General features: G+C 34.5%; 1 protein-coding gene and 1 long non-coding RNA gene across 2 annotated transcripts in view; one reads left to right on the top strand and one right to left on the bottom strand.

Moving 5' to 3' along the window:
- LOC118737438 overlaps positions 1-26,483 on the bottom strand; it is a 481,479-nt gene that overhangs the window by 296,781 nt on the left and 158,215 nt on the right. The gene's annotated exons all lie outside the window — the stretch shown is intronic.
- LOC118737433 (homeobox protein slou) overlaps positions 1-26,483 on the top strand; it is a 39,002-nt gene that overhangs the window by 3,980 nt on the left and 8,539 nt on the right. Inside the window, exon 2 of the mRNA XM_036467920.1 lies at positions 3,076-3,328. Within this exon, the coding sequence (XP_036323813.1) occupies positions 3,076-3,328 (253 nt within the window). The remainder of the gene's footprint in view (positions 1-3,075; positions 3,329-26,483) is intronic.

Below are 26,483 nucleotides of genomic sequence, written 5' to 3'. Positions count from 1 at the left end.
CACGATATATGTGAGACATGTGCCACTGTTCAGTATTAATAATAGCCTACTTCTGCCAAATGACGCAATTGCGCTTCCTGTTGGATTGGTTTCCTCAGAAAAATATATAGTTATTTATCAATCTAATCCTATATATAACTCAAAAATATTAAATTTCAAGTTGTGCCGTTATTGCAGAGGACTATCGATATCGTTAGAGTTTGGTTGATGCCGAACATATAGCCTCACAGTGTTAAAGAAGATGTGACCATCGTACAAAAGATCGGCAGATTGGCTTGATTTCACGATACTAGTACAATAATATTTGTAAGGGGTTTATACACTTTAAGGCGAAGTAAATTAATGAGATAACATAATTTTCCAAAATGCACTTAGAAAGATAATTTTATGTCATTAATGAATTAATATAATTTAGGACATGTAAATAGGCGCCGCGCCAATTCCGCTTTCTGGTAGTGAAATTTTTGACCGTTATTTAAATCAATAGGGACTGTATCTCGGCAACGGTCCGAACCGAGCGCACTTGTGCACACCCCATATAACGGTAATTTAGAGAAATACGAAATCTTCGATAAATCAGTAAATACTAAAGCTAATTTATTCATATTTATTCAATATGTGCAATAATTCTATACCAAGAAATACCTATATGATAAAATTTTGGAAAATGGACGTGGTATCGCCCATTTATAATCACATATATGTATCTCGGTAACCGTTCTACCAATTTGTACCAAACTCGGTTGGTTATTGCGCTTGCCACATAAAAGCAACCCGTTGAAAATTAGATATTGAAATCGGACTAAAATTGCGACCACTTTTCATATGACGGCAAATTTCAGAAATGCTTGAAACTTCGATATTTCGAAATTTAAGGACACCAATTTATTCAAAATTGATACTAACAACAATCCCTTGAAAAGAAGTAACATTATTTGGGAGTAGGTGTTCGTCAATTTTTGCCAAGTTTTAACGTATTATTTTTGTTGTTATTTAATTTTGGTTATTTTTTTTTTAATATAGTTCATTCTTTAACAAAAACCGTGTAAATTCAAGTATCCAACTTTGTCCAATATTAAAATAAAATCAACAAACTTTCGTACAAATTTCGAGCTTTTTTAAAAATTCAAAAAAAAAACATTTTTTTTTTTAGCCATTTGAAACTTTTTTCAACTAGAATTCAATTTGCTACAAAACTACATAGTTTTCATTTATATATTTTTATATTGGGCTATTGGTACAAAATATAAAAAAAAGTCAAAAGATTGGTACAATACAGCGATGTTCTATAGAAAAATTTCAAAAAATTTTTTTTCGTGATTGGGATAAAGAAAACTATATCGGTATTCACACAATTACAATACGATTGGCACCAAATTTTGGCAAATACCAAATCGTGCGACACTGCCTTTAAACTTGTGTTTACCAAACCAAATTAAATAAAAATAAAAACAAAAATAATATTTTAAAACTTGTCAAAATTTGCTGCGGCTATAATTTTTTCGACCACTGTATGTTAGTTGAATATGAATACTCGGCCGTGCTATCAAAGTAGCCGCAAAGTGCATTTTAAAATTTTCAGGCAATAGCCTCATGCGATTATCGCGAAGCATTGATTTAAGATTACTTTTATTTTTTGTTATTTTTGTGAAATATTTTATTTTCATCAGTATTTTTCTTTTCACCAAACTATGTTGAAATGAATGTGAAAATAAAAAAAATACTTTGTCAGAACCGACAAAGTTTACCACCCACCTCCCTCCAAATTACTCTAACATAAAAATATACATATATCAAAAATGAGTTCAGTGAACATAAATAACAAATTATTTGTCAAGAAGACTATTGGCGTGCTATAATTGATTCTCAACCCACTGTGCGCCATGCGATTAAATTGGGGCGCGATATAAGCGGTAAGCTTGGCTCCGTAGCGTGTGAGCTTCTAATTTTTAAAGAAGTAAGGACAAACGATTTCACTCAAATGCACATCAAACAGATCTTTTTTTATTTAACGCCTGTGCATTGGATCTTAAAAACTCATAGGTCGAGATCTTTGCTTAAAACTTTCCATAAAACACTCAGCTGCAACTACTACGGCCTATGCGGAATCAACTATCCTTAATACTAAGCTCTACAGCAGCAATCGGTGCGCACTGATTTCTCTAGAAACCACATTAACAGTCCGATTTTATTCCAATTCAGAGCATATATTAGTTACGTAGAAATGTGTAAATATATTATATTCGAAAAATGGCTAGACAGGTGGCGCACTATGGGCTAAATCTCATTTTTTGTATAAAATAAAATATATCGAGTTGAAAATATTTGCCTAGTCTATAATACCGTGCGATAGTAACTTTTACACCAAATAAAATCAATATATTCGCAAAACCATGGGCCAAATATAGTAAAACTGCGCTTTAAGATTTTCTCTTTGACGTCAGATTTTTTTTTTTAAGGACTTTAAGATTTAAAAAATATGATTATTTCAAAATAGTATATGAAGAATTTAGTGCAATGTCGATAAACGTTATGTGTATCGAATTAAAGAGAAATTCTGTAGAATTAAGATAGATAAAAATTTCTTCTTTGAATAACCATAAAATAGTATAATATTTATTTTGGAGAGAATTATGTGTCATCCTCGAATTTCGTCCTCCTAACTCTATAAGTTTAAAAGTAAAATTAATTAAAATTACATTTTCGTTACCAATTCGTCATTGAAAACCTACACTTTTCGTTATAAATTCTACAGAATTTTCTCTTTCATTTGGTAGCCATATTGTTTTTCTATATTGACCTAATTAATAATTTTTCAAATTAATCATTTCTTTCAAATTAGTCTTTCTTTTCAAATAATTTTTGAAATTAAACATATCTTTGAAAAATATTTTTGTTTTAATAAATTTTGCTAAGGGACAAAATGGTGGCATTTAAAATTGATAAGTTGCATAAAATCCTCAAATATGGTCTACTGTTAGGGGAAAGCTATAGTTGCTCGATTTAAATTATATTTTTTTTTAAATATTGTGCATATGTACTATTGTATTTATTAATTAATTTCCTATTTAACAGGCCTGCCCTGTTGATCTGACACGATCGGTGCCGACATCCGCCTCAACAACTTCCTCAACGACCAATGCTTCAACGGAAAAAGAAGCCACAAAGCGGCTAGCTTTTTCAGTGGAGAATATTTTGGATCCCAATAAATTTACTGGGCGAATTGGACCTTCGGGACATTATGGTGGACGCGGTTGGGGTTCAAGTAGTAGCAATGCCGATCGAGATGATGATATGCACGACGATGAACACAGTGAAGATATGTCAGGTGAGTTTAGCGAAATAAGTACTTTTGTAAGTACGAGTGTGTAGGCATAATAGAAACGAGCTTCGATGCCTTTTTTATTTTTATTTTTTTTTATAATGAAATTTGGATTTTACTACGCGGAAAAGAAATTATTCAATTAACTCTTTGGGTACCGGATTTAGGACCTAATTTTCTGCGGAAAATTTTCATTGCCTTTGCACACAATTCCAAGTTTTCGCATAAAAATTATCGCGTTGAGTGGTATGTGCTCTCCTCATTTTGAAACCACTTTTCGCACAGATTAAAATATTAAATTTCAGGTCAGTAAAAGTCATTTATCCTGGCTGCACGGCGCTGAGAGCTGGCGGTTATGGCGGCTCTTACGTCTTTCTTAAAGAAGTACAACCCATTGCAAACAGTCAGTTTTTGCGGGCGCAATGACTCTCAGAGCCTACTTTACCCAAGATTCGGCAACTTTGCTTATTAAAATAGCGTAACTTGAAAAATTTCTTTAAAACGGGCGAAAATTCAGCCTCTGAAGTCCCACCACCTGGAATAAGAAGTTCAATAACACAGGACCACAAAGAGAAATCGAGCTGGAAAATCTCTGAGCTCAGTTGGTCTAGAAGTTTTCATGGTGACTGATCGCGATTCCGGCCATCTGCCTTTAACGCATATAGACCAAGGCCGTATGTGTTCGGATTCCGACATTTTAGGTGCACACGCGGTTACTGCTTTTAAAGATTGACCCTAATATTTTTAGAGTCACTGATCACGATCACGGTATCCACATATGACCTGAATTCGAATAATATACAGGCATGTTCTGAAATTCGAAAATTTGAAATCGACTCGATTTCGATAATTTTTTCGATGGTTTTTTATCCAAACATTTTTAAGTCTCGCATTAAAATGATTTACTTCATATCGCTGTTGCTTCCTTTATAGTTTTCAATTAGAATATTCACTCTTTTCATCAGATATAATTAAAAAATATTTGGCAAATCTAGTCGATTTCAAAGATTCGAATTTCAGAACATGCCTGATAACTTTTCGATACTGAAATAATTTTTTTAATTTTTTTATAGTTCAAGTCACCACCGATTTAAAGATTTTCATTTAGTGGGTATCGAAGCATCAATTGGCAGAATTTTTTTTCTAAGATCAATCTTTTTCGGCGAACGTTTCCATTTTGCAGCGCTTATATTGAGCGTAGCTTATAGGCATAAACATTTTAGTCCTTGGCTTGTCCTAAAAACAGCCTAAATGGAAATTTCTTAGTAATTTTTATTTATGACCCTTAATTACTTCCTTCCCAGCCAAAGATACTAGCATGCCGGGGCGTATGAGTGACAATAACGTGTAGCATCAATATCAGCACCTCACTAGTGCGGCCAAAATAGACATTTCCAGTCCAGTAGCAAAAAAAAATGAATAAATGTTTATTAATTTATTGTTACGCTTCTAAAAAAATCCGAGCTTACTAATTTGAGTTATTTACAATCATTGGGCTATGGAGTTACTCCAGGTCGAAAGGTTGTTTAGCACTTAAAAATACCTTTCAACGAGATATTACACTTTGAAACTGAGTCTTAGATAAAAAGGTTAGACAAAAACTTTACTTTTGGACTCACCAAGGACGAAAATTTATATGTTCCCCAACTCTTCTCAAAATAAGCTTTCAATCAATTTTTTTAATTTTTATCTTTTTATATGGGAACCAACTTAGGCTACTGTGCACTAGACCATACCACCTTACCAACAAACATATTTGTGCAAGGCAATTTAAAAAAAAAAAAAAAAAATATTTTTGCCGAACATAGGGAATAATTTTATTGGACTGTTCAAAATATATCCTTAGTTAAAGTTTAATGATTTTTGGTGTGCTTTAAATTGCTGATATTAGGGTGGTACGTTAGAGTTGTAGGAACTCAGATCTGGTGGATAAGTACTAGAACGGAGTACTTGAGGTCAATAAATTTTCAATGAAAAACTTGCTTCCCCGAGTCAGAAACATCGATATACCATATTTTAATATGCGACTGCAAATGCCGAAGCACAGTGGTTCAAAACTGGCATTTAGTGTTTACAATTCACTGGAGCCTTCATTTTTCACATAATTTGATAAATCTTTTTTTTTGCCTAAAAGCAAGTAAAATTTGCAAGAGTTGGGTGAGCTCGATTTTTGAATTCTTGTTTGTTTGTACTAAATTTTTTAGTGCAAATTGCAATAAAAGTAGCAATGTTGAAAATAATCGATATGCCTGTTCCAGTTAATAAATAAGACATAACAAAAACTCGTTGAAACCAATTGTAGCGTTGCCCAAAAGAAAAAAAAAAATGTTAGAAGGAAAATTTTAAATGTTATAAAAAATTATCATCAAAATAAAAAAATAAATCAAGTTTCTAGAAAAATGTTTGGTATGCAATTTTATAGAATATTAAATTTTAGTATAACAAAAATATGTTCCGCTAACATTTCGAGCAGCGTTTGTTACATTACTAAAAATTAACGCGAACTCTTGCCCACTTGTAATTTGCACTTAATACATAAAAACAAAAAATTATTAATTTTCTTTATACTCTTTCTGCACCTTGCATTAAAAGAAAAATTAAACAAATTGAGTGAAAAATAAAGGCGCCTGTGAATTGTGAAAATAATATGCCAATTTCGGACCACAGTGCGAAAGTATAACGAAAAACGTAAAACGTTCAGCAAACAAACTGTCAAAATTGTCTTGCAAAAATATTAAAGACTCAGGGTACGGCAAACTTTTTATCCGATCCAGTCTACTGTGCATGCAATGCTTTTTATAAAAAAAATTCTCATAAAAGCTATCTTCTTTTCGAAGGCGACTTATAATTACGGTACCCTTCTGTGAGCATACATATAAAGATTTTTATACAAATTTTTTTGTAAACTTTTAATTTTTTTTTAAATATATTTTTTGTACATTTTTATTTTTTATTTTGTAAGCTAAAGTTGCTTTTTGAAATTTAAATACCTTCAATCCTAATTTTTCAATAAATTTTTTCTTTTTATTTTTGTAAAGTTTAAATTTTTTAAATACATATGTATATATGTATGTACTACATATGATCGGGCCAATATTTTTGTAAATACACACTTATGTAAATTTTTACTTTTATTGTAAATTTAATTCTTTACCAATATTTGAATTTTTGAAGGTGTGTTGGAAAAACTTGTAGTAACCCAACTAAAATACAATGAAATATAGTAGATAAAGCTGCACGCGATTCCTTTCTTTCGAGAGAGATTATGGCTTTGAGTCGAAAAATTTAACTCCTTTTTACAAATGTATGTGTGTATGTATGGATGTATGTAAGTAGCTTATAATGCATTCTCAAAAATTAATTTTTGTATTTACTACAGACGAATGGAATTCGTTCGTTCTAAAAAAGTAGCAATAAATATAGAACTTGTTTGTGGGCAATCATGCGGATAATATTAATGTATGTTTGCACAAAAAAAAAAATTCGAGTTTAAAATTAGTTACATGTATTAAGGCGATATTTCTTAGCCTAATCTGTGAAACATTCTTTTTATAATATAAAGTAAAGTAAACCAAATCCATTTAGATTGCATTCGAATCATGTTTCTTAGTAAGGCAGAATGTATGTAGAAATAAAATACAAAACAAATTTTCCAGCTTTCCACTCCAAATACCGATAGCATTTCAATTTCAATAAATATTCGCTTTCAGCAAAAAGCAAAAAGAAAGGACCTCAACCCACTTTTGCCGGCACTCGTCATATTTTTGAATGATTGTTCGTCGAAACGCTTTCCAAAATTTTGTTCTCTTTTTTGTTTCTGACTTTGTTTTTGAAGAATTTGCTGAAATCACAACACCTTTGTTTTTATTCAACCATGCCTTGCTGGCGAAAGGGAAGTTAGTTGAGTTATTTGGGCAGGTTGGCTATGCTTTTGAAAGAGACTATTTGTTTTGTGTGGTACTTGTGAGTTTTGGCTTGCCTATATGAATATATAGAGATGTCTACAGGCACGTGAAACAGTTTTATATACATACACAAACATATTTATATTTGGAATATAAATTTTTTTTCAAATGCATGTATGTAATCTTTCGTTTCAGTGCTGTATACTAACAAAATGTGTTGAAATGTTCAAGAGGCGGAGGTTGTTGTTTTGCATTCACATTTTTTTTTTTTTTAATATTTCTCCCCTCAAAATAAATGGAGGGGTACTCAAAATTTTCGATTTGCTGATATACCTATCCATCGTGTAATACTTTTAATGGTCATATGTATGTCCTTGCCCACATATGTATGTAGGTACATATGTACAACACAACAATCAAAAGTAAGCATCAGTACATCCCAGCAAAAAATCGGTAATCGCTTTTAGCGGTAACGTATTCTAGAACGAATTGCCTTATAATGTTTCAAATTGTTTCGCTTCTTTTACAACATTTTATTAATTTCGATGCTTTGATTCATTACGGGAATGCAAAGTAGAATGCTTCCCCGTTGTCAGCTGAAAAATATAATGAATACGCAAAAATTCTTTTTTTAGCATTAATTTGTGTGGAAAACTGCATCGCATAAAAATCATGTTCTCGTTTAATTTACAGCGAAGTTGAAGTTAGTCCTTGAAGTGAAGTACACGAGTGTGGAAGTACAATTTTAAGTTTAATTAAATATGTTTGTATGTATATAGCGATTTTTAAGTAAGATCTAAATACATAATTACATACATACATAGGTATATATACAAACTGATTTATAAAAATTTTAATTAATTTTAACCTTTTTTTCTGTTTTAAATTTAATATAAGTATGTATTTATCTAGTCATTCTACATTAGTTTCTCTGTAAGACATTCTTTGTTCGCCTGTTCGTTCGAAGGTAAGCTGCTGCGGGTAAGGGCTTACGGCCAATGACATGCCATTGTTAAAATATTGTCCGCTTGAAGCGAAAGGGTAAGCGATTTCCATTACCTCGTTTTTTTTTGCTGGGATGTTTATGTCAATTTGTGTATACATACATATGTACATATGTTGGCAAGTATGTGGTTTGTATGTATATATATGCATGATAGTACTTATATTGAATTCCTAAAATCTGCTCAGCCCAGCTACATATACATACATACATATGTATCATGTGACTCAGTCATGCTCTAGTGAATTTTTGTTTGATTGATATTTTAATTGGAAATTCGTTTTATGTTTTGACGATTTTAGATTACATTCGTACTATGGTAATTAAAAAAAGAAAAATAAGTACATTTATGACTGGAAAATACTTCAGGATTTCAGCTTTTGCAAGAGGACATTTGGTTGATTTTGGTTTTAATTTAATTTAAATAGATTTTTACCAGATCTGATTGAAAGTGTGATTAGAAAATAAAATGGGAAGAGAAGTAGTGGGATTGGAAATTCAAAGCCTTTACACGGGCACCTAAGAGGAGGTGTAGGAAATACTATATCAATGCGCTTGTGATTGTGTTAGCTCTGCTTGTAGAATTTGCCAGGTAAAAAAGAAATTAATTCGATAAGTCAGTGTCCGATAAAATATTTTCTAAATATCCATCGTCATCTCAAGCTGTATTCATAGTATTTTGATAACTATAATATAGTTATTTTGTACCAATAGATCTTTAGTGACAACTATCAAGCAGCAACTTGCAGGCGATTTCTGCTGTGACAAATTGCCCACCCTCTTTAAGAGAGGCACAACTCAAAAATCAGACCCGAAAATATAACTGCTTGTAGATCGTACAGATTCAACACAAAACAGGTATAACAGTAGTTTTATAGTTAGTAGTTATAGTATGTAATTATGGAAACGAAAATATTTGCATTGTTGTGCAGCGCTCTAATCGATTTTCATCTTTGCTGATTTGAGGTTTGCTAGCTGAGCAGCGATTTCACGAATGAATGTTGTTTTTGTTCTCGGCTAACAGATGAGTTTGACACGAAGAAAATGAGTTTAGTTTGGGATAATGTGCCCAAGGAAATATTTAATCGAGATTTTAGAAAAATACGCTTGAAATAATTTTTTTTTTTATTAAAAAAAATTACCTCAATGTGATATATAGAAGTTTCACTTTCGGGTTGTTATTATTATGCCATCCTGCGTTTCAAAGATAAGAAATTACGATACTTTCCTGTTCTGGGAATTATGGCATAAATAGAAATTATTTGGCTGGATACGGTAAATTTGTATGCCAATTTTTAATTCAGTCGGCCTTTTGAACCACTTGCTTTTCCCCTGGATGGCTTTAGGTACATACATATACATTTTTTCTACATCATTTTTTTTTTAGGTGCTAGCTCTATTTAAAAACGTGTTTGAATAGAAATATATCCCAACACTTTTTGTTTAATATATTTGTTATTTAACTTTAACAGAAAAAATTTTAAATTTTGTAAAGGTGGCAACTCTTTTGCTAAATGTTCTTGTTTTTCACTTATCTGTTTAATTGTATTTAACTTTCTTTAAATGTGGTAACCCTCCTCGAATCATTTACAAAATATAGCTTTCTTAATTTGCTTTCGTTTTACTCCCATATTACAATATTTAATCTGACGTTTCAAACAGATGGCAAACCTCTTTGAAAATATTGTTGAAACATAGTAACGGTAATTTTTAGCCACTTGAAACTTGCACATTATTAGATTAAAATTGAATGGGCTATAAAACTGTGTATTCAAAAAAATTCTACCGCTTCAGAGAATAAAAATGTTTGAAATTTGGGTGAAAATTTGTTGCACTTTTTTGCGGTCTTTTAAAAAGTTTTAAAACTTGAGTTTATGTGAGTTTTGTAAGAGAGTGAACTTTATTTTAATTGAAAATTCTTAAAAATAAATAAATAAACATGAGTGGCAAACAATATCGCTTTGAAATGGGGGTGCTATTGTATTGGCCAATACTGTATGTGTAAGCGACAATCTATTATTATTATTATTATTTTTATTATATTAGTTCAATTCAATTCAACTTATCAAACAGTTCAAACAATTCAACTTGGCAACCTTCTTCTAAATTTTGTTTTAAGATATACATTCATAGCTACGAGATGATAAATATATAAATCAGACAAAAAGTGTTGGTATATCGTTCCACTCATACACGCTTTTAAATGGAGCTACCACTTATAAAAATAATGGAGAAAGAAATGTATATATACAGTTGTCCACAAAATAATAGGAGTGCGATATTTTGACCAGTTTTGGCTATTTGTCTTTTGTTTATTTAATGTTTATTATTTTTTTATAAAAGCCTAGCTGGCTATACAACAAACACCATATAAATTCAGATTTTAAACTTTGTATAAAAATTATAAAAATTTTGCAATTTTTCACCCAAATTTCAAACTTTTTAATCAGAATCTTTAGAAAAAATTCTGGTATGCAGTTTTGTAGCACATTCAATTCTAGTCTGAAGAAGTGCAAGTTTCAAGCGGCTAAAAAATTCCGTTGGTTTTTGAGAATTTTTTTGGCTAAAGGTGTTTCACGTTTTTTCCATACAAAGTATGTCGACAATTTTCGTTTATATGGAGGACACTGCCAGCAAAAAAATTGCCAAAAATCAACGGAATTTTTTAGCCGCTTGAAACTTGCACTTCTTTAGACTAGAATTGAATGTGCTACAAAACTGCATACCAGAATTTTTTCTAAAGATTCTGATTAAAAAGTTTGAAATTTGGGTGAAAAATTGCAAAATTTTTATAATTTTTATACAAAGTTTAAAATCTGAATTTATATGGTGTTTGTTGTATAGCCAGCTAGGCTTTTATAAAAAAATAATAAACATTAAATAAACAAAAGACAAATAGCCAAAACTGGTCAAAATATCGCACTCCTATTATTTTGTGGACAACTGTATGTACATAATCACACGGGAACAAATATTAATAAACACTTTTTACCTATCATATCGAAAATTTATCGATAGTTATTCATACTTACATATTGATTAAGTGCTGTAGTATTAGCGCTTGGTCTACATAGTTTGAGCTTTAAGCAAATTTGCAGCTTGTCGAAGATTCGGTTTAAACAACTTCGGCATAATCTTTCAAAGTGTAATTACTGCAAGTTGCGGACATTGGCTTTCATATCACACATATTTTTCAAAACTGAATTAACTTAAAGTTTGTCATATTCATTATTATGGCCTAAAACTGTTCCTCGACCCCACCTTTACCTTCCAGCAAAAGTAGATGCAAGTATGTGTTGCAAATTACGCAAGAAGCCACTGTAGAACTCATGCTTCCCCATTTGATTAACATGAGCTGAGAAATAGTTTTTTGCGTTTTCTGGCAAACAGAACATTTTTCGTCTGGACGATTCCGCGAAACACCCGTAAATCTAAACACTTTATATTTTTTAACATCAATATTTGCAAATCCAAATTTAATTTTGACAATTTTTCCAATCATATATGAACGGTGAGAATCAGCAGCCAGAAATGACTCGAATTAAACTACTCAACAAAAACATTCACACAAAGCTCACTCATCGCCCGTTACGTATACGCCCAGGCTGAGCCCATCAATGAAATCATACACGTGCATGAACCTACACGTTCGTATGTGCGTAAATATGTATATGCATATGAGCTTCGCAAATTAACTAACTATACACATTATAAACACAATGGTGTCCATCATCATCAACACGTTATCGTTGTGTTTGTGTTAATAAAACACAATTAACTCAATCAATGGCTGAATGACTGCCGCCTATTCGCCATCACATACATACATAACTCCGAGTACTACCCACCGCAATCTGTCTGTCGGTATCCGCTGGCAGTGTATGTATGTATGTAGTATAGTAGTCGTTTGCCTGTTCCTACCAACAGCCTCACAAATTGACTCTCCACAACGGTCGTTAACGTACCACTTGAAATAACAGCTAATAAAAGAGGCAGCAAATTTACATGAAAATTGTGGAGAAGTATGGCGCCATAATTGTGTGGAGTATTGGAGCGCGCTATTTGATAGCAATGCTGCAGGCATCAGTGTCGCTGCCGCAATAGCAGTCAATACAGTTGGCGTGGTGGTGGTGAACAGTGGAGAATTTTGTGGCCAAGATTATAGATTTATTTTGAATACTCGATAAGTTCTCTGAATGATTATACATATTTTGTGGATAAAAGTCAGTAGTGAACTTACTAGTACTTCAAAGATATTTCTGAGACGATCCAGTCCTCCAGCATGGTTTAAAACACCAATGTAGTGACACACTAATACCGATTAGGGCAGCATGTTGTACGGGCTGGCGCAGCTTTCTCTAGTGAATTCCACCAGATAAAGGCTTCATAAGACTAGTAATTTTTAGCAAAAAAAAACCGACTTCAACTCCCATATAAAAAAAAAATATATATATATATCTCATGATCCGCTGATCGGATCTTAACCAGATTAGTACGGGACCACCTCTGAGACACTACCTTTCCGACGCAAAAATAATTATCGAAATCGGTTGACGTGGTCCAAAGTTATGCGGTAACATACATAAAATAAAAAAAATTTTCCGACGAACTGATAACCTCCTCCTTTTTTGGAAGTCGGTTAACAAAATAGTTATGCTTTTGTAAAGTTATAAAATTAGTTTGAGCGAGAGGCCTCATCTCTAAAAATTGCACCCCTTTTGTAATATCAAACAACCTATACATTTCTTACCCTTCCTTCAATGTTTGGCTTCCACGAAAGTTTCGTGTCCAGAACAGGCATAAATAATTGACTATGTCAAAGAGCTGCAGGAGAACACCTCCAATCGAAGGGAGGGCTAAATCGGATATTTTGTATTGCCTACTGAATAAGAATAGTTCAGTTTTACTAGGTTTGATGGTGAGGCCGCTTTTAGCTGCCCACTTTGTTACTAAGTTTAGGTATCCTTGAGTCAGTTAAAACGGTATCTTCACAGCAAACTCGAATATCTCTAGGAGGGCTTTTATTTACAACCACTATGAGGGCTTCCTCTATCCACTTTATTACGACTTCTTCACTTTCGAACGACCGCCCCGTGGAATAACCATCGGCCTGAATGTATGTATACTAGCGTGGGCTGAAACCTTTGCCATTGCCATTATAGTTACCATTATAGTTACCATTACCATCACAACTTCAATGACCACTTCCACTACCATCACCATTGTCATTATCATTAACAATACCATTCCCATTGCCACTACCATTACCATTACCTTTGCCATTACAATTGCCATTATCATTGCAATTGCCATTACTTTTACTATTTTCATTACCATTACCATTACAACTACCTTTATCAATCCCGTTGCCATTACCACCATTGTCTTTATAATAATCTTTATTTTTATCTTTATCCCTGTCTTATCTTTAGCACTTCCGTAACGAAAAAAACCCACAAATTAAGTCTTATTTTCTAAGCAAAAAAATACAACTGGAAAATGACGGGGGTTTCCAGGCAATAAATCAAAATTTAAGAAATAATTACATAGTAAATTTGCCGCGGAAAGTAGTTCAAGCAACAAAAAGTAAGTTGGTTTAGTTACTCCTAATGTAAGCGCCATTTCTCCTTCAAAATGATTTGTTTAATTTGAATATTCAAGCTATTGGTTTATTTTCATTGCGCTCATTTCATTCAATATTTTACAAGAAAATGCGTGAGGCAAGTTTGAATTCATTGCCATTTTTCTTGGTGTCAGTAGAATTTTGCAACTGTTTACAACCCTTAAAACCATTTAACACAAGCCCAAGGCTCGTAATTTTGCCCGACACTTTGGCTTGATGATTACTCTGGCAAGACGAAGGCTTTTAAAATGAAAATTTTGCCAGTATAATATTAAAACCGCTACACTGTGCGACTGTTTGCCGTCGTTGCCAACAATGTTGTTGCCATTGTCAATGTCGATACAATGGTAAGAGCGCTTTCATAGCACGAATAACCCCAAGGGTAAGCACATCGCTGCCGTTGTTGCTGCCGTTGTTGCTGCTGCTGCTGCTAGTAATGGTGGCTACAGAAACAAAAAACAACAACAGCAAGTATACAACCCACAGGCACTATGCAGCCTTGCCATACACAGAAACACCCTGCCCACTGCCATTGGCTCAACTCCCCACCATCTGTGCAACATTATGGGTTTGGCAATTGTGCGTGTTTATGTTTTACACTGGTTGTTGTTATTCCTACTGCTGCTGCCCCCATACCTAAATACATACAGTATACATACATACATACATATAACTGCTGTTGGCTAACGCTTTGTTGCCGGTACGGTAGTACGGTAGGTAGCAAGTGGTCTCATTAATTAGCAAGGTACTTAATTACCGCACATTTATTAAGCGACTCAATGAGTGTTTTGTATTCGCTTTTACGAGTGTCATTGCGGTTGTTGTTTTAATGAGGCTGATCATCGTTACTACATAGTAGTTGTTGGAGTTGATGTTAGCGCTGTTGTTGTTTTATAGCTACTTTTATAGCCACTGCTGTCTACTGTCTACCAATTCTGGCTCTGGTATTGTTCGTTGGTCCTCCGGCGTGTTTATATCGATGTCTGTACATATATACATACGAGAATGTTGAGAACTGGTGCAACGTACTCAGGCGATACTGGTAGCAACTTCATGGTGGACGACGATTCTTCTTTCTTTGCAGTTGTGTATTGAAGCAAATGCCTGTATGTGGCTTTGTGAAACTGCCAAAGTGGTTGTGTGTGTGTGTGTGTGTGTGTAATCGTGACATGCGCATTGCATGCCCATTTATTATGCTACAGATTACGTTTATGCGGTTTTATGAAACTACACGCGCACATACAAATGTGGTTTTTAATAATTAATAGCAGGACTCAGGACTCAGGTGAATTATTTGTCACTAGACGAATGCTCGAGCAATTTGCCGCAAAACCCAATGAAGAATAATTTCGTGCTCTACAATCGATTATGAAAATTTTGTGTACCAAATTTGACAGCTATTTAAATTAACTGCATTCAAGTATCCCATTAAAAAATGCTCCACCATTTATGATCTCCTTCTTCCTTCGGCACTTTCATACATTCTTTGTCATTTATTCCACGTTCGTAAATTTCTGTAAGTTTTTTTTTCGTTTTTTATTACTTTCTGTATACTTGCCATTCATCCCCAAATTCCAGCAACCATTTAATTGTGGGTGGTTGTTGGGTAGCTATTCTAGGTTGCTAGGCTGGAGTACCAGCAATTTGGCAACCGACAGCCAGTTAGCCAGCCACTCACTCACTCACTCACACGCTGCTGGGGACGTTAAGTCGCCATTGTGTTGGCGGGTGGTGGTTGGCGTAAAATGCAAAATGGCTGCGAAGTTTTGTCGTCTGTTTTGCACTCAATTTACTTAGTTGCCCCAAATCTTATCGAAATGTTGAGGAAAGGCCTAATCAAAAATTATTATGCTTTAAAATTTTTAAAATTATGCTTATTAAGTTGTGGTATTTTTGTTTTTTTTTTTATTTTAAATAATGTTTTGTCTAACCGGAGACTATACAAACATCTACATACATATTTCATGGCAAAAGCATATTTTAAAATGATTCGGGGATTGTAGTGACCCAGAACAGGCCGGCAACGCACCCCTAAAATGTCGCATGTGGTGGTAAAAAAAGTAACCGGTTCAAACTAATTATAATCAATAGCTTCTTATTTTTGTTTCACCAGTTAATTTTAACCAAGTTTTGTCATATGTTTTCATGTCGAAGAAGCAAAAAAAAACTTATTTACCACAGCAGCAAATTTTGCTGAAACTCTCAATTTAACTGTCTATATCTCAGAGATTTATAAATCTAAAGATTTTATATAAATAAACTTTCCAATGCCCACTACAAACAAAGAAAGTGGAGTGTATTTCACCTTTTTCAGAGAATCCGCGGAGTACTTTTCCGAAATATAAAAGTTTTGTTATAAGGATTATGTATTTTTAGTTGAGTAAATAATTAAAACTGAAGAAAATATTTATTGCATTTTTTCACCAAGTAGGCTTTTCAGAATATTTATTTTAGTTATATGTAATATACAGTGTTAAGAAATCTTTAGTTTGAACCCTTAGAATATTTTTGAGGTGCTATTTTAAATAATAATAATAATAGATTGGCGCTTACAATATGTAAGTGTTTGGCCGAGTTTCTCCTCCGATTTGTGGCGTGCATCTTGATGTTGTCACACAAAGGGCAGGGAGGGACCTACTGTTTTATGCCGACTCCGAAAGGGGATTGTATTTTTATGAGAAGCTGTTTTTCATGGCAGAGGGGCGAAAGCTATTAAGAAAAAACCTTTTTCTAATTTTGTTTTGCGATGTTGCTTTGACCAGGGCTTGAACCCAGGCATTTCGGAGTGGAAGCGCACATTGCTTACCACTACACGACAGCGGTGTTGTTTAAAAAGTTAAACTTAATTTATTAAATAAGTTATATAATTTAAAAAATAATGGGTATCAATGGAATCGAATTGAGGTTTTGGGCAAGATGATTCACATGCTTGCAATTTCTTTGATATTGTCATCGTAAGCTCTGCATTCTCTAGCTTAAAGAAGCAGGCAAAAGGGGTTGGTTTTGCGGCAAGCGACAACAAGTCGAAGCAGTAAGAGTTTTCGCGTATTGAGACACACGCCACTGTTGGCAATTGTGACTGACAGATTTGGTTATAAAGAGCTCACTGCATACTTAACAAAAAAAAAATTCTTCTTCTTTTTTGATTATGTCATTTATTCAGCACAGAGCCAACATATTAAACGCAGTTTTGCATCAAAGAGTCAAGTGTCACAAAAAATTGACTTAGCACCCTTTCACCTTTAGGTAGTCATAATGCACATACACACATAACCACAGCATACCTGCAGTACTATTAATTACTAAATATCGCTTTACAAAATCGGCCATTTGCTTTTACACATTAATTTGCATATCCCATAAGGGCATTCACTATGCTTTTAAGTGCGCATTTATGCAAAGTATCAACATTATTATAACCGTTATTTAAGTATGCATGTATGTTTGTATGTTTGTATGTACATATGCCCTAAAACCAAGCACTCTCAGTTGGGCATTATAATTTTATGAAAATAACAAAATGAGACCGAGACCGAGACAAGAGAAAAGCTGCATAGTATTCTAGTAGGGTAGCCAACAGACGAAATGAAAGTGCTCGCAAATGAATGTGTATTGGTAACATTGCGACAAGGAGTGAAGAATGGGATTACTTATAATGATTACTTACTACAATGCATACTTCATACATATGTACATACATACATTCGCTAGCGCACACAAGGGGTGGGGTTCGGGGTTCAGACACCCCCAATTAAAAACTTTAAATTAAAGCTTAGAATCCAGCTCTCAAGAAAAACTGCAAGAAATATTTTTATTATTTATTATTTTGCTTGAAAAAGCCAATTTTCTTGAAGAAATAAATAAACGAGCATTTTTTTCTTGAGAGCTACATACTGATTTAAGATATTTTAATAGAAGAAAATTTATTTTTCATTCCTTGTGCGTTATTTAACATATATGAATATTCTTGAGAGAGAAGAATTGATAACCCCCTTTTTTGAATAGGTTAAAAATATTTGAATTATTTGTTAATTTTAAGTAAATCAAATGCAATTTATGAAACTTTAAAAAGTTTTTTTTTTTTTTTAATTTATTACATACTGTACATAAAACCTGCATCAATGTATTTTAAAGAACGTATTATCTGAAGCGAATTATCAGTATTTTCTGCTCATATATATTTACAAGTATAAACCCCCAAAAAAATAATCCTGGGTGCGCCCCTGCATACATTAATATGTACATATAATAACTGCGGAATATGAGTAGGTATCATGTGTTCCCTTTGACTCTCTTCCCACAGTGCTGGCTGATGCAGTGAGGGGCTATTTTATAACCACCAACGAAATGATAGCACAGTGAAGCAGAGACTCTTTTAACCTCCCTCCACCTCAACAAGCCCAGCCGACAGTCGACTCCACAAACTTTTGCCTGATTGTTGTTTGTTTGCATTTTGTAAACGATAAAGCCTGTCGGTGCGTGTATGTGTGTGTGTGTGTTGCTTCTGTTTATGTTTTGTTTTGAATTATACGATGGTACTGGTAATTAACACTCTGATTTCATAATTAAGTTTATGACTTAAAATGTGCGTTTGTTTGTATAACTTCACGGAGGATATCGTTTGCCTATGTTGCACAGTAGGATTACGGCGGGAAAAAATCAATATTTTTGAACAGACAATATTTATATTTGGTTGGTTTAGCCGCATAAAGCAATATTTGTAAAATGCATTAAGGGTATTCATCTAATGGACAAACTGCCGAAATTGGTGGTATTTATTATGTATTAAAATAAACCGATTATTTTTTTTTTTGAAGTTTAGTTACGAGATTACTATTAACATATGGGCAAAATTCCGGAATGATATATTCATCGGTCCACTTTTTATGGCCTTTTTAAGGCGTTTTTGAGGTTAGGTTTGCATAGGACGTATGCTTTAAAATAAACCGATTACGCTCAATTTTTGAGGGTTTAAATACAACATTATAGAAAACATATGGACAAAATTCCGTAGCCATACATATTTTGGGCCACTTTTCAAGGTATCTTAAGGCACTTTTGAGGTTAGGTTTATATGAGAGGTATACTTAAAAATAAATCGACTACGTAAATTTTTCGTATTTTTCTTAATTTTTGTAAGCCCATAAATGTTACATACGGAAAATTTAAAGTCTACGCCTTCTTTTTCCAAAATTTTCAAAAAAATGTATGGAAATTGTACCACTGTGCGTTGCACTGGGCTTTTATGAGCTTTCAATTTATATAAGGACGCTTGGATATGAGCGTTTGTATATATTTATAAATATTTTTGTCCTTGCTGCACCAGCCAAGCTTGTTTGCGCATCAGCATGAGTTTATCAGTATCCAATAATTTAAATGCTTCTGAAGCACTTCAGTGATTCACGCTGAACTCGAAAGCACACAAAATACCAATATACAAGCAACCACAAAAAGTTTACAAGTAAATTTAAGTGCCTGGCTTACATATACAAGTACGTACGTACAGGCATATGTTGTATGCCAAGAGGATACACATATAGTACGCAAGATGAATGTTTGTTTGTCAGTATAAATATGTACATCTTTACACAAATTTGTCTGCTTCCACTTTCATAAACTGCCATTTTATGATGTAGCTCGGCTCATAAAACCATCGTAACTACGCTCGCATACATACACGTACACATACACTTGCCTATGCATAAACGCCTGGAAGTTCGAGCACTTTTCATGTAATTACAGCACATTAAAATTGTGTGCGTAAACACTAAATTGTTGTTATAATTATAGCCATTTTATAAAGTGGCAAATTTCACATAATTCAAATATAATTTGTGCAACATTTAAAATACATTGCTTTTGTGTATATATATATATATGTAAGTATGTATGTGCAGCAAGAACTACTTTGATGGCACTAATAGGTTTGCTTAATTTAATGGAAGCGCAAATTAATGTATTTGACTTAATAATACATGCAAGCGTTTTAGTTTATGGTCTTTTAAAATAAAGTCTGCGCATACACGTATATGTATATGTTTGTATATATGCGTATATTTGTGCATACTAGCTATAATTCACATTTTAAGATTTTAAGTGTAGTGAAAATCTCAAGTTTTGAAATGCCGAAAAAAGTGAACTTAATATTGGACCGCAGATTATGTATCTGTATGAAATGTGCAACAATTTATTGTATGAAATAAGAGCACTCGTACATACTCGTCCATGGCGTATGAGTAATGTGACCAACTATTTCATAGCTTAAAGAAGTATAGGTTAGGTTGGGTTAGGTTAACACCGCGAGCCGAATACCAAGTTTCGAATGCGGCTAATTTCAATCCCTGAGAGCTCAGTGTTAGTTCAGAAGAGCAGTCTAAAAGAAATTATGGAGATGATTCCACTTCATTTTCCTCTTGACAGCTGATACAAAAGAGATCAGTTGAAATTCCTAGTCTTACCGAGTGAATATCAATCGCACAATGGCCTGTCAGAACCCCCATCACTAGCTCTTGAGAGGTAACGTGGTAGTCGGCACCTTTAAGCGGTAACGATGGCTCACTCGTTACTAGCGCTATGAAAAGTATTTTAAAGTGCCTAATAAAAACATTTTATGCAGCGGAGAAACGTCTTCTTTTCCTATCTTGTTTCACAAAATGTGCATCGCTTTCTGTTATCCATTTTATTAGGTATTTAGCAAAGTATGCAATTTCATTATCGCGAGTACGAAGTATGCGTGCTAGTCTAGACCCAACCATCCAAGAGTGAACCGCAGGAGGACCGAGGCGTCCCTAGTTGCTGCTTATCTGGGGATAACATTTTAAGGGTGCCTTTCCAACGCCAGGTCATCAGCCACGCAGTTTTTCTCGATGTCACTGTGACCCAGAACCTAAACTAGAAGAAGTACCTAAGAAGTACTCTGACACGATGGATAAATAAGTCAGATAATGCTTTGTAACGTACCATCACACCCTTTAGCAGTGAGTCTACGGCTTCTTTGATGGCAGCTATTTTCTACTGAAAGACACTGCAGAAGTCTAAAGCCTTAGTAACCCCGCCCTACCCAGTCATCTCTTGAGGGAATATAGGTAGAGAGAGCTTCTGGAAGGCATTTCGGAGGCGCTGTAATCTATGTGTTCAGGGTGAAGTCAAAGCCCCTCCCCCTTAAATCAAGAGTGTTACAACCCGGTTTCCCTTAGCCTAATAGCAGTTCGTGCTGCTACAATTCTGTCTACAATATCCTCAGGCGCCGTGTTCAACGTGAAGTTAAGCGCCAGTAGTAACTGGTTCCACCAGACAAGGCGCTCCCCCACTGTGCCGCAACAGTACCGTCACAAAGTATTAGCTTGGTTTAAACCACCAGATTATGAATAGACATGACTACCGCCATTGTTGAAGGCTCCCTCGATATCGAGGAAGGCCCCTACTATGTGAAGGCTTCCGCTGACCACTTTAGCAATGTGTGCAGAGTGGTATCCACCGACCTAGCAATAAACATTTTGAGCTCTTGAAAGATAGTCACGAGGAATCTTGTTTCTTATGTACAAGTCTATCCATCTCTCTAGCGATTTTAGCAAAAACAAAGATAGGCCTAAAATCCCTAGAAAAAACATGAGAGCCTTTTCCGGCATTCGGGATTGGGGTTGTACCCGGTCTTCACGCAGTTCGCAAGTATGATGCAATCGGCCCGGCGACTTTAATGGTTTGAACGAATTTATCTGCCAATCCATGTTAGGAGCACCTAGAAAGTCGGTGAACTACAGGACCTGAAGTACAAAATATTGCAAAGAAGTACATTTGACTGTACTTCGAAGTACGAAGTACAAAAGCTAACAAAGAGGTTACTGTACTTCCGAAAGAAGTACGGTTGGTCACATTACGTATGAGTAACATTTTCAATGTGAAAGTTTGAATTTAAAAACATCTTGGAGAAAATTACCTGCTCTATAAAAACGGCATACATATCCCTAATCTACGACCCAAAATTAAGTTTATGCGTTTATTGTAGAACGATTTTTCCTGGTCAAATTTGGTTTGGAGACAAATCGGTTTCAGCGTAGCACAGTAGAAGATCCCAATATAGGGAACAAGGAGTAAAGGAATAGGAATCTAAAACAAAGCCCAGATTGTCAAACTGCCACGCCGTTGAATTGTAGATTTAACTAGAAAAACTTATATCTAGACGACGATTGAAAGCGGTCCACGGACACTTGATTCCTAGGCAAAACGACAACATTTTATGTTGGCCGATTATACTGGCGCACAACTAAAAAAAAGTGGTGTGTGCTTTTAATGCAGAGGTCCGTTTAACTCATATACCCTCCAAATTTGGGGTAAATTACGAATTTTTTGCATTTTTTTGCAATTTACTCGAAATTTTGTGGATGTGCGAGTCAAACGGACCTCAGTTTCAGATTCAGCGAGTAGAAATAGTACAGTATTCGGTAGGTGGGTCTGTTTAAAAGAACACACCACTTTTTTTGTGCCGGTATTATTATTTAACAAACACTTTCGATTAAAAAAGTCAGCCAAGTCACCAAGTATTTACTGCAAATAATCGTACCTAACAACATTAAATAACCTCTCTCATATCTTCTGCTCAACTTACGCTAAAATTCGACAAAACCATCAAAGTCGAATATATCCGCATTTATTGAGTCTCGCAATTAAGTTCAAATAACAAATTAATTGATAATTGAGTGATTTTAAACCGCATTTAATTTATTTTGTGGTTAATGGTTGGCTACCAAAGCAAATGATTTGTTAGTGAATCTACGTATTTGGTATTTTGATGCAACGCACTTTCTTTATATATGTACGTATGTGTGTACTACAATGCAAGTATATCGTCGATGTTTTTGCAAATGCCACCCATCGACCAATTGCAAAACCGCCTATCTTGCGACACTCAAATTTTACAGGAGAGCGGAAAAAAGGTTTTTCTTTGAAGGCATTGCCTTCGTAGGCGGTATTTTCTTTAGCTATTATTTTAAAAATCTGTTGTTTTAACAACGATTTTACGATTTTTATGGATAAAACTCAATGCCTGGAGTTCAGGGTTACCAAATCTAATTTTTGCCACAACGGCGATTTAGGCGGTTTTGCAAAAACATCGACGATATGTATACATGGTACAAGTATATGTATGTATGTATATGTTTACATAATCGAATGGAAACAGTGGTAACGATATCAACAACAAGATGGACGAATTTTAAAAAATAAAGGGTGGTTTTTTGGTGGTTCGATTTTCGGATAACGATTAAACGGACCAAATTTAATGGAGCGTTGACTGAAGAACTTTTTTGCTAACTTATTGAAGAAAACATTTGGTGAGTGGCGTATTTCTTGAAATGGGCCTATCAATTGGCTACCAAAATCATGTGATAATTAACCCTTCGGAGGGCGTGCTTTGAAAGTTAGACGAGAGGGCGCGCCGCGGCAATTTAGCCGCGGGGTGCATCTCAAAGTTTGACTGCTTTTTTTATTATTTATGTCGAAAAATCATTCAAGTAAAACATTTGAATAATTTGTGTTTATACTGAAATATTTTATAAAGTATTTATTTTTTAAATTTTTATCCGTCATCATCAACAGTGGTGTTGGTACATTATACACATTGTGAAATATGCTGTTGCGTAGCGGGTTCGCTTCTATATTAGTTTAAAAACAACTTTTTCTCTAATCCCTGAGGAGCATCATAATAGTTACAGTAATGTTTACGCAAAGTGTAATTTTAAAATTACAAATGACAAAATACTTACAAAATAACAGTTTAGATTTAGACCCTTATGATAAACTAACTGTTCCTACAATGGTACACAGGAAGGCGCGACGCGGCAATTCAGCCGCATATATGAGACACCGACTTTCAAATACAAATATCAACTGAATGATATAACGCAGCAAGTAACGGCTAACTGTGAACCATGCTGCATCTCAAAACTTACAAAGTCACTAAGTGGCAGTGGCCGGCTCCTACAATAAGTATTTGAAAACCACAAATTAAACTTTTTGCGGCTGATTTGCCGCGGCGCGCCCTCCGAAGGGTTAAATTACCTATACTATTTTAATTGGGGATACGTGATGTTATGGGTTAATGCCGAAACCAACCGAATATTTTGGACACCTTGAATGACAGCGTTGTGCGTACCATTGCAGAGCTAAGGCAGGAAGAAGGAGTCGGAAATAGGGCTTCCAGAATGCGCTACATCCGAGCCAGTCGCGGCGTCCGTATACCCGAAACTATATTTAATCACAGTTGGCATACAATTATATTTTTAATAAAGCAATTTTTTAGTTTGAAACCATGTAAGCTCAATATTTGATTACAATTTAATATTTTTTAACTCTAAAAAAAACACCCTTTATGTACAAACATATTACAATGTACATACACACATATAATACATGCCCAGCATATGCGAGTAAACGTGGCTTTATTAGGGCGCTAGGAAGGGTTCTCTTCGTTGGCTTGGATGTATATAAGCATCAAATTTCCCCCACTGGATGCCGTAGGGCATCGTTTATTGTCTAGTAATGCGTTCATTTCAAATTCCAATTGAAAATAAATATACCAATTAAAATTTAAACATTGGGGTAGAGGTCATTTGGTGACAAATTTAATACGCACTGTTTTTTTTTTGATTCACATTATTAGCTATTGGCCAATTTCGAAGATAATCCAATTTTCTTTGGTGAAAGCTTTGAGTGAACCTGATTAACGAAATATAATTTTATTAACAAAAAATAAAATACAAAAATAAAACAAGTGTGAAAGTCTAAGTTCTGGCGAAGCCGAACATTAAATACCCGGCGCAAGTATATTTTTTTTTTCGGCTTTCCGAAAAATACCTCTACTTGGCAGGCAGGGGGCATCCCTATTTCAAACATCTTCGATAAACTTATGTAGTCATATGTGAGCGGTACCAATTTTCCAAAATTCCAAATAATTTTACTTCTTTTCAAGCGATTGTTGTTAGTGTCAATTTTGCGTAAATTAGCGTCCTTAATTTTCGAAATATTGAAGTTTCAAGCATTTCTTAAATTTACCATTATATGGAAAGTGGCCGTAATTTTTGTCCGATTTTCATAATTTCCAACGTTTTGGTTTTATGTGACAAGCACAATGACCATACCAAGTTTGGTACACACTGGGAGAACGGTTACCGAGATACATATCGTCACCTGAAATGCAAAAAGACGTAACAACATCGTAAATGAAATCGAAAAAGTCGTGACAAATATTTTAATTATTGTTTATTTTTTATAAAATGATGTCGGGCGTTGTAATTCGATTAAATCCATCATATAAATTAAAAAGTGAATTTGGAATTTTTTATTTGTAATAACTTTTTGCATTTCAACCATGATGTTTGATACGTTTTTTGCATTTCAGGTGACGCTATGTATATGTGATCATAAGTGGGCAGTGCCATGCCCATTTTCCCAAAATTTATAATATTTTTATTTTTCGTCTGTGCCTTGTCGAGTGGCGTGAGTATTTACCTGCTAAATGCTGGTCACTAGCAAACTTTCTTCTTGATGTCTTCTATAGGACGTAATTTAAACTCATGTGCTGATAGCAAACCATACCCTGGTATCTTTCTGCTGCCGGTACATGAGAGGATCTTAAGATCTTTCGACTTCCCGAAGATAATTGGTATATTCGTAATTACCTCTCATAACCTTCCACACCCATGTGTTCTGGGACCCAATTTAGGTGTACAGTTTTAGCTGCTGCTGGTGATTTTATAGTCTCCTAACTGTCGGCAATAGTGCTCGAATTCATTTTATATGAAAGTATAGTATTTACGGCCACCTGACTGTCTATGTAAAAGTTTATTAGCTCGCTGGGCCGGTTAATATCATACAGTAACTATGTCGCTTTCTCTATTTCAAAGACCTTGGCTTGATAGATACCGCAACGTAAACGCAATGTCCCTGGCTACCAAGTACGCTGGTGGCATGTTAAGGATTGCGTGGAGCGCCGCTGCCGGTGTTGTCTTCAACTGATCATTGAGATCCGGTAAACACACTCCTGCCTTTTATGGTGTGTCTTATTTTTCGTTGTTGTCCACCATATCAACACCGCATAGAATAGTATTGGCTTAATGAAAGCTGGGAATATCCAATGTGATGGAGCGGGTAAAGTCCTCAAGTGCAGCCGAACAGTACTGTCGCGGCCTTCCTCACCGGCTACTCCACATTAAGTTTCCACAACAATTCACTGTCCAATACGATTCCAAGGTACTTCGTGTATAGCTTTGGTTGAATAGTACTTACTTACATATAATATTTTTATGCAAAAAAACTACCATTGACCATTAGACTTTTGGACGCAAATAGTTAGCAGCAACTAGGGTTCTTGATACAGCCTTCGGTAGTAGTTTGAGTTCAGAATTTCATTCCCATAAGTTCCCATAAAACTTCTGCCTAGATCTCCCTTGAGTTCGTCTAACGGTAAGTGTTATATTAACTCGATGTGCATAATGATAGTGAGCGATTTAAATACCCACACCGATAAATCTCCATCAACTTCGCCTCAGCAGCCACACTGTTTATCTGTCTTTACGAGTCAGACATCAATCATAAAAGCAAATTTATTTGTACAGCATGTTTGCATTGCGGTCG

Source organism: Rhagoletis pomonella, unplaced genomic scaffold, assembly GCF_013731165.1.
Source record: "Rhagoletis pomonella isolate Grant_MI unplaced genomic scaffold, Rhpom_1.0 Rhpom_scaffold_00004, whole genome shotgun sequence".
NCBI lineage: Eukaryota > Metazoa > Arthropoda > Insecta > Diptera > Tephritidae > Rhagoletis > Rhagoletis pomonella.
Note: the sequence above shows the minus strand (reverse complement) of the source record. Positions and strands in the feature narration are given on the sequence as shown.